Source organism: Mycteria americana, chromosome 15, assembly GCF_035582795.1.
Source record: "Mycteria americana isolate JAX WOST 10 ecotype Jacksonville Zoo and Gardens chromosome 15, USCA_MyAme_1.0, whole genome shotgun sequence".
NCBI classification, from domain to species: Eukaryota; Metazoa; Chordata; class Aves; order Ciconiiformes; family Ciconiidae; genus Mycteria; species Mycteria americana.
Genome location: NC_134379.1, coordinates 7,026,433 through 7,035,628, shown reverse-complemented (window position 1 = coordinate 7,035,628; position 9,196 = coordinate 7,026,433). Strand labels below are relative to the sequence as shown.

The 9,196-nt window shown below is 55.1% G+C and overlaps 1 protein-coding gene across 1 annotated transcript in view; it reads left to right on the top strand.

Moving 5' to 3' along the window:
• The first annotated feature begins 6,406 nt into the window (after positions 1-6,406).
• The window catches only part of LRRC75A (leucine rich repeat containing 75A), a 96,492-nt gene continuing 93,702 nt past the window's right edge, over positions 6,407-9,196 (top strand). Inside the window, exon 1 of the mRNA XM_075518045.1 lies at positions 6,407-6,911. Within this exon, the coding sequence (XP_075374160.1) occupies positions 6,648-6,911 (264 nt within the window). The 5' untranslated portion in view covers positions 6,407-6,647. The remainder of the gene's footprint in view (positions 6,912-9,196) is intronic.

Genomic DNA, 9,196 nt, shown 5'->3' with positions numbered 1-9,196 from the left:
GCAGCAAGGACGAGCAGGAGGAAGGTGCTTCCCTCTATATTGCACTGATATTTCTCTGGCTACTCCGGTTGTGTTCTCCCTTGCTTTGGGGGATGAAGACAGGGATTTTTTTTTTTTTTTTTAATCCTTTTCACTTTTCTAGCTTGGGCCAAATGTAGGAATTAATTCAAAGGTGAATATGGGAAGACTTCATCCATTGCCTGGAGGAAACATAAGTGCTTCTACGTGAGATTCTTTCATTTCTCCTTAAAAACATCTCTCAGTACATGTAATGGTTCTCATCATTATATTGCCCCATTTATCCTGGAGTTTAGTTCATCTGCAGTTCCATCTTGCAGCATTTCACAAGGCCCTTCAACCCTGTCTCACTGCTGTGCCTTGTCAAAGCTGAATTGAATCAAGCTTAGGATATGGATAGCCTTTTGTTCTTTTAAAATCGTATTTTTCAATTTGGCCTTCTTCCCCAGAGATTGTCTGTTGAGACTGAATGCTCTCCTCTTGCTGGATTTGGTGGAGTCTTACAGTAGGGCTGTTTTGTTCTATTTTTTTAAGTAAGAGACAAAAATCACATTAACTCTGGGATTCCTTTAAATGCCATCTTGAAAGTAATATTTCTAATAGTCAGCTTAGTCCTTTCCACATAGCGAGTAGCGCTAACCTGAATCTGATGCTGACATTTAAAATTAATCCTAATCATTCCATCCCTATCAAGAAAAACCAGCAAGTCCTGCGCTGCCCTCCAAAGCAAGAGAGTTTGATGAGAAGCAGAGCTTGGTCCCCACTCGGTCTCTGGTTTGAATGCCCTGAACGTTTGGGGAAGGGACAGATGTAGATGAGATGGTTGGTGCTCCAGGTGCTTCCAGTTGCTGTGGCCTTGTCCAGTCCTGCCAATCTGGGCTGTGCAAAAGATTTTTGGGGTGATGAAATGGTTAAATGCTGGGGGTGCGCCCTGGCAAGCAAAATGAACAACTGTCCTTGAATTTGGGGGTGTTTCTTCTCCGTTTCTTAGAGGAACAGTAACTGTGGGGTTTAGACCAAGAGCTGAGCTGCCAAGAAACCCCCCCAAGACTTGTCAGGTGAGGAAGAAGTCATAAAGGCCGAGGTTTCATGTGGCTGGGTGTCTCAGGTGGAGCACGAGAGCTCTTGAATACAGAAGCGATGGTCAGGATGTCTTGCAGAACACCCATTTATGGAGGTCGACAAGTGTTTTGAGTAATGCCCCTCTCAAATATCCCATGTTGGACTGTACTTGTCCAGAGTGGATTTTCCAGTTTAGGATGGGAGTTCTGGTCAAAACCTGGGATCAGAAAGGGGTTTTCTACCTTAGGCAAGCTGCAAAATTAACCTCCCCATCTAAGCCTGTGAGTACGTGGATGCAGGGGTTAGTTGCAGCACCTTAAAAAGCACATTGCAAAGGACAAAACAAGTGGGCTGGCAAGAGAGAAGTGTAACTAGATTGTGATCTTCCGGTAAAACCAGTCAGTCCTTCCTGGAAGCGGGAAGTTAGTTTTATCTGTGACTAATCTGAAGCCAAATGTATATGTGTACACGCATGCAAAGCAGTTTGGTGGTCGTACCCCCACCTGGGATGTGAGGGAACTGAGGCTGCATATCTCCGTTTTCAGGTATTTGATGTTGGATCTCCTGCACGCCAGTTTATTCCACCAGGTTATTGACTCATGTGGTATGGATGTTCCCTGGCTTCTGCATAATGCGTTGGAAAGCTTTAGTTTCATTTTGATATAGAAGTGAGAACGTTCTTAAATCTGAGTTTTGTGGGAGAGGAGAAATGGTTTTCTTCCACGGTCTCATCATCTGAAGTTATTTCCTTTTAAAGCAGTGGACTTTTCTAACACACCCTTAATATTAGATATCATAAGGAGTATGAACGGAGGGGGAAAATAAAAAGCAAACTCCCTTAAACAAACAGCTACTAATTTGCAGTTTGCCCACATCTGCACTAAGGAAAAAATGCATATTGGCTGTGGATCTGCTAATGAGTTTAGCAGAATATTTCATCGGTCAGAGAGCTGCAGAGCGAGCTCCAGCCCGTGGAGAGCTGCGGGGCAGACCTGGTTCCCAGCACGCAAGTGCCGGGGTCAGGTTTTTCAGCGCTGAGTGGGCTCGGTTTGTACACGGGTGTTTTGAGCGTGTATGGAAAATTGAATGCGTGCATGAAAGCTGAGCGTTGCCATGAGGTTGGGTCTGTAGCCGGATGAGACCCTTTTGTGGGTGTAGAAGTGAGTAACGCCCCGGGACGGAGCATTACTGAGGGATCTGCATGTCTGGTACCATCCAGCCACCAGTGCAGAGCCTGGAGGTTACTCTTGTGCTGCCCCGAGTGCTCATGGTGCCTTTGCATCTGCTCATGGGGAGCGTAAACCCGACCCGGCAGCACTTGGCATTGCTTTGCATTGGTGTAACAAGAGTACACACCGCACTCTTTTTTTTTTTTTTTTTTTTTTTTGCTGGCTTTGTCCTGTGTGCTATAAATAAGCCTGATCAGGAGCAGCAGATAAACTCTCTGCCCTGCTGACAGAAGTGTCATAAGTGCAAAGGTTGGCTTTTATTTATTTACTTGGTGCCGTGGTTGCTGTGGAAAACTGCCTCCTCGGCTGGGACGCGGCTCTGCCCGGCTGGGCTCCCTGCGGGCTGAGCTCCCCTCTCCCCCGGGGCAGCGGGTGGGGAAGGGAGAGGGGGGCTCACATTGTAGCTCCCATTCCATTGGGATCCCCAGGGGATGGGTACGGTGGTCCCCCACGAATGTGAAACGGCCCACTGGATGGACCTGAAGAGGTGGAGAGATGGCCGTGTCTTCCTGGCGCAGTCAGTCCCGCAGCCCGTGCTGACAACGCTGCCCCATCTCATGGGGCTCGGCATGAACAGCCTTTTTTAAAGTGGGGAAAAATCAGTGACGGGCTGGATTGGGCTCTCCATGTGCCTCTAGAAACAAGGTGTTTAGCTTGATACAGTCTTAGAAGATCAAACCTGAACTATCAAAAGTAGTAAGTTTTCTCCCTGTGCCCCTCAGTGGCTTCTCTCTTCAGACCAGGCTGTATATCCCAGTTTTGCACGGATGAGCAGCTCCCACCGGTGCTGCTTGGTGTGAGCAAGGATGCTGCAAACTGGCCTTGTGCCGTCCCCGTGGCCGCCGGGTCTCAGGCGAGCTCAGGAACATGCTGCCGGCTGGGTTCGCTCAGCCGACCTGGTGTGAGCACCCTCCTCCCAGCCCAGCCGGGACGGTCACGTCCAAATCCTTTTTTCCTGTAGGACAAAGGATTTTGTTCCTGTAGGACGTCGCTTTCCAGTAGGTCTGCATTGCAAACCACTACCAGCACCGGTATGGACCAGCATGAAGATTATAATGGGCACAGGACCCACGCTGCCCGCTCCCAGCAGAGACGAGGCTTCATGCCACCTTTGGGGTCTCGGCCGTCAGCTGGACGGGCTGCGGGTAACCGGTCTCCTGGGCTGGCGGCGTAAGAACTTGGCTCTTGGCATAAGGGAGGGGCATGCTTTTCCCTTCTTCTTGGATGAGACGCTCTGTTCGTACGGCGATGTCTCTTTGGAGGAGGCCCTGTTACTCAGGGCAGGATGATGTGCTGTCCAGCCTCAAATTCTGCAGGAGCCGAGGGGCGTGGGGGATCCCAGCCCTGGCAGGGTTCCTCTTTCTGCTTCATTTCCATTATTTAATATTTTTGTTGGAGAGGTGAACTGACCTGATCTTGCTGGCTTCTCGGTGTACAACAGACTTACAGACGTGTAAAGAACAGGCTCCGAGATGAAACTCGGGGACAGGCAGAGGATTTTAGGGCTGGAAGCACCTTGTCTGCCTGCTCCTGTTAGGCAGCGAGGTTGCACGTCTCGGCAGGACTGAGCGCGCAGTTGCTGCTCAGGAAAGTACTGATGATGCTCAGTCGATTCAGGTGGGAAAACTGCCTTAATGCAGAATGACTCCGTGAGGTGACCGGTCCCGTTCCCACCGACTTTGGGGCACAGTATAAGGCTCCAGGTCTGAAATGATGCTCCTTCAATCGGATTTTCGGACACGGGCCCCACGCAGCGTCTTGCAGGGTCACAACAGCGTTTGATTGTTTGATGTTGTTATGTGTTACCACCCTGCTAATAGCACGAAGAGGACCGATCGTTTTAAAGGGAGAAGGCTGTACCTAGGATGGAGTCTGCAGGGGAAAACGCTGCTTGGGGCGGGTCAGGCATTGCTTCCTGCTGCCTCACTGTTGACATTAGCAAATTGGCTGCCTCTCCCTGCCTTCTCTGGGGAGATTTACTGCCAGGTGAGGTCCCTGGTTCACACAAACTCGTGGTTTCTGCAAACCATGTGGCTGTGTGTTTCCTCACGTGACTTAACTTGCTATGGCTGAACCAGTGAAATGTAGTTTTTAGCTCATGACAGCAGTCATGAGCTGCCTTCCTGGGGGAAGACACCGGTGTTTGGTCTGGTTTTGGATCCCGTGTGGTATGGCTCTGTAAACCAGAGCCAAACCCTACTGAAGTCAGCGGGGCTCCGCGCTATTCTTGCGGTCCATGTATGAAAATGCATTACAGTGGTTGGCCTTTGGCGTTTTAGGAACAACTACGTAGGCCTCCAGCCATTTGGCTATCGAGGAGAGCTGCCTTTTATTCATTGACGTAACGCGATATTTGTGTATTTGTGGATGTGCAGTTGCGCAGGATGCAGAGGAGGCAAAAAGTTCTCATGTGTTGCTTCGGGGTTATTTCTAACACAGTTGCAAAATGCCCCCGTACCGTGTTGCTGCTGCAGGAGGAGACGCCTTCCCCAGCCCGGGCACCGCACAGCACAACGGCTGCGCTGGGTCTTCTCCTGCCCTGGTCAAGCAGAGGCGTGGGGGTGAATGCGCAGAGTTTGCTGCGTGTCTGTGTTGGAAAACAGCCCCTTGTATCGGGAGAGGGTCTGAGGCTACTGCTGGGGCCTCGTCAGTGCCAAGCTTATTCCTCCCAGGCATTTCTCGAGCAATCTGTCTCCTGCAGCAGGTGAGCGGTCCCTGTCTAGAAGAGAGTTGTTCATCATGATCTTTATCCAAGAGCTTCAATCCTTGCCCTAAGCCCTGCCAGCGGAGTGCCTGGAAGATAAGGAGTGATTGAATATTGGATGGGGAGCTGCTGGAGGGAGCAGTGTGCGCAAGGGGTGGTTGCAAGCGATGGATGAGGGTGGCGGGGGGGCTTTGGCTGGGGCAGGGGGTGGCAGGGCACAAGCTGTGACTTCCAGATGGGCATCGGAGCGGGTGACAGGGATGAAGGTGCGGGAGGAGGCCGCGGTTTGGTGTGGAACCGCAGCCGGAGTCGGAGCTGGGAGTCCCGCAGGATGCCCTGCCCGCTGCTTTATCCCGGGGATGGGCTCAGCGGAGCACCGAGGGGACAGACGGGGCTGCGTGCGGGGCCCCCCCCCCCCGGGTCAGGGCACATCCCTGCGGGGGCCGGCCACGGCCAGGAGCCTGTAGGTCCCCTGGGGTGAGAATACAGCGGGAAACCCCTCCGTGCTCCTCCCCGGGAACCTCCAGCGGGGATGCCCCACGCTGCCTCCCGGGGCCGAGCCCCGGTGCCACCCTCCCCCGGTGCAATCCCCCCTATCCAAGCCCGGTGCAGCTCCCCTCGATGCAACCCCTCCGGTACAAAGTCCTCCCCAGGTGCAGCCCCCCCACCCCCCGGTGCAATCCCGAGATGAGGCAGCGGAGGAAGGAAGAGCCCCGTCCGGCTCCAGCTTCCTCCGCAAGCCCTGCCTCGGTGCACGGTGCCCGCCCCCGGCCCTCCCCCGGCTCTCCCCGTTGCATGCACCCCACAGCCGGGCGAGCCCAGCCCAGCCCAGCCGCTCCGCGCCGCCTCCCCGGGGAGCTCCCGCCGCCGCGCAACAGTTGCCCCAAGTCGTGGCCGCGTCCCCCCCCGCCCCCGCCCCGGGGGAGCCCCCTCGGCGCCGGGAGGAGGAGGCGAGGGGGGCTCGGGGGCTGCGCGGAGCCGCCGTCGCTTTGCAGCGCTGAGCGCTGCCGCTCTCGTCCCGCCGCTGCCGCCGCCGCCGCTGCCGCCGCCCGGGGCCGGGAGAAGGAGCTCCTCGGATCCCGGCTTCTCGCCTCCCCGCAGCGATGGAGCGAGGCGGCGGGGCCGCGGCGCGGCTCCTCTCCGCTGGGCGCAGCCGTCCTCTCCTCCGCCTGCGGGAGCCGAGCAGCTCCGCCGCCGGGCACCGGCCCCCCTGCTAGGCTCCCGGGGGGCTCCGAGTCCCATCCCGCACCCCCTGAACCCCTTGTGCACCCCCTGAACCTCTCGTGCATCCCCCCCCAACCCCTTGTGCATCCCCCTGTGCACCCCCCAACCCCCTGTGCACCCCCGAACCCCTTGTGCATCCCCCTGTGCACCCCCCACCCCCTGTGCACCCCCGAACCCCTTGTGCATCCCCCTGTGCACCCCCAAACCCCTTGTGCATCTCCCCCGCCCCTTTGTGCATGCCCCTGTGCACTCCCAAACCCCTCGTGCATCCCCTCCGTTCCCTTGTGCATCCCCCTCTGCACCCTTAGCCCCCTTGTGCCCCCCCCTTGTGCCCCCCCTCCGTGGCTTCCAGCCCCAAGCCCCCCGCCTTGCATGCAGCCCCAGGGCTGCAGGAGCTGGGGCCACACACCATGGGCACCAAGCAGACCAAGGGTTGCCAGCCGGGCAGCGCTGGGGAGAGCCCCCCGGCCCACCACCGCAAGAAGGTACCCCCCAGGGAAAGGGGGGACTTCCTTGCCTCCCTCGTGGTGAAGTCCGGCGAGAAGTTTGGGAAGGGGGGTGGCAGCAGCTTGCCCCCTTACCACCGGCGGATCTGCATGATCCAGGACATGCTGGTGCTGGTGAAGCAGGGGAAGCAGGAGGAGGCCACCGAGCTGCTGAGGCACCTGCGGCAGGTGAGGATGGGCAGGTTTCTCCTGGGGGGCTGCCTGCTTGCGGTGGGGAAAAGGTAGTCTAGGAGCGAAACGCATCCCGGTTTCGAAAGCCTGCTAGCAAAGAGGGGGCACGCTCGGTTTTTTGCGGGTCTAACTTACGTGGCGGAATTTTGGGGAAGTGGCTGAGGAGCTGCAAGGGTGGTCATGGTGTTGGAGATGAAAAATAACCCCGGGGAGGTGCTTTGCATTGTCTGCAGCGAGGAACCCTGCCGGGTGCATTTTTCTCCTTCCCTTCATTGCCTGCGCTGATAGCTCTGGGGTTTGCAGTATGCACAGCCCACTCAAGGAGGTTCCCACTCAACTTTCAAAAAGTTTGGTGTTTAAAGCAGATCTGTAAAAAGCACTGAGGCAATTTGAGCTAGCAGCTTTTGAGAATCAGCTCTTTTCTTCCCAGCTCAGAAATACCAACAGTTGGCAGCTTTGCTTTTTATCTTGTTCTTTTTGATGCGCAGTCACTTGGTGGAGTTTTGCTGGTGTTGACTGGGGCTTGTAGAAATGAGCGTGCGAGACGCTGTGCGAGAGCGGGGAATTAATTGTACGGAGCCCGAGACCTTTCGCCTTGAAAGTCTGTTTGAGCTGGGCATTAGCTGAGAAGCAACGCTACGGAAAGTTGCTGTGAGCAAACAGAAAGGCAGCTGAGGAGCACTGCTCTGTATCCACCAAATTAGCATTTAACCTTTTCTGCTGATAGAGGGTGATAAAAAGACTGAAGTGCTGGGCATTTTCTAGGCTCTGGGGTACACAGGGCTTTGAAAAACAGCAAGTTTTCCATGCAAACTGAAAACAGACCCGGCTTCAAGCTCGGTTTTTCTCCCAAGGAGCCTGCAAGGCACCCAGCTGCTCGGTGTAACCAGTTCTACCACCTCGGGAAAAGTTGCTCAGATCTTTGCGGGGCATCGGGAGCTGCTTTCTTGCCCCGTAGATCTGCCCTGTGTCAGTCTGTCCACGTGAAAACAGCTGGTCCAGAGTCTCGTGGTTTTCTTCTTGGTTTTTTTTTTTTTTCCCCATTTTTTCCCCCATTTTCTGGTCCTGTTAACTTTTTAGCAAGTGGACGCGTTGTTCGGGGCATGTCCCTGACCCCTTCACCTCCCCGAGAGGCACCCTTCCATTTACCCCATCGGCCAGGGTCCCTCTGCCCAGCCGGTTTACGTGACTCGGGACTATCTTTGGAGCAGTCCGGCTGAGGAATCTGAACAGTTTCATATGTGTTTGCGTTCCTTTATAGAAAGCTCTGGCGACTTACCCTCAACCTTGAGATAAGGTCTTTTTTCCGAGATGAACGTGCCCCCTCCCCGGGAGTCGGGAGTACGACTCTTTGGGACAGTGACCTCTCCGCGCGGGATCTGTGCGGCCGTGGGTCAGACACATGGTCGGGAAAACCCCGTGAGGCAGAAGTGGCCATGAGTGGGGCAGAAGATCCGTGCCAAAATGTTGCACCATCTCAGCCCCGCCAAAGCTTTATCGTTGCACCAGCAGCCCATTGGAGCTGGCAGAAAGGCAGGTGCTAATTTTAGAAGGTGTTTATATCAAACACCCCCCCACCCCCCCCAAGAAAATAAATCTTGGTGCCTGTGAAGTACCGTGAGTCGCTCCCAAGTTCTCTCTGGCTTCAGATACTGGTTTTTCTCGGCGATGCTTTGGACCGTCCTCTCCCTCCCCGCAGGCTGGCCATGCGGGGTGTGAGGGAGCTGGGACACGTCGCACCAGCTGCCCCAATGACAAATCTGACCGTGCGGGCATCCCATCATCTGACTAAGGGGGGGGAGGGGGGCTAGAAATTAATTTTAAAATGCTGGGGGAAGCGAGGAACCTGTTACAGTCAGATAAGTCTTTGTGAGTGAGTGTTTCTGAAGAGCTTGCTCTGATAAAATATATCTTAGAGTGTCAAAATAGGGAACACTTTGTCCTAGATACTATAATAGACTCGAAGCACGTTTTTAATGAGACGGTATTATTCCTTGCCTCTGGGTAGCGAATGTGGGATGCCCCACTGAACAAATCCCGGTTGCTGTGGTTTTTGACAGGCTGACTTTTGGGAGGTGGTGTTCTGGGGGTGCAGCGGTGGCTGCAAGGGATGCTCGGTTCGCTCCCCAGGGGCTGTGAGGCAGTGGGAGCCTTCGAGAGCTGAGCTCCTGCCACGTCCCGGCCTGAAAATGCGTATTTGGGGGGAAGGACGAGCTTCCCCCTGCAGAGAGGGATGGATGGGTGAGCACGGTGGGGCAGAGGCCTCTTCTCATGAGCTGTTA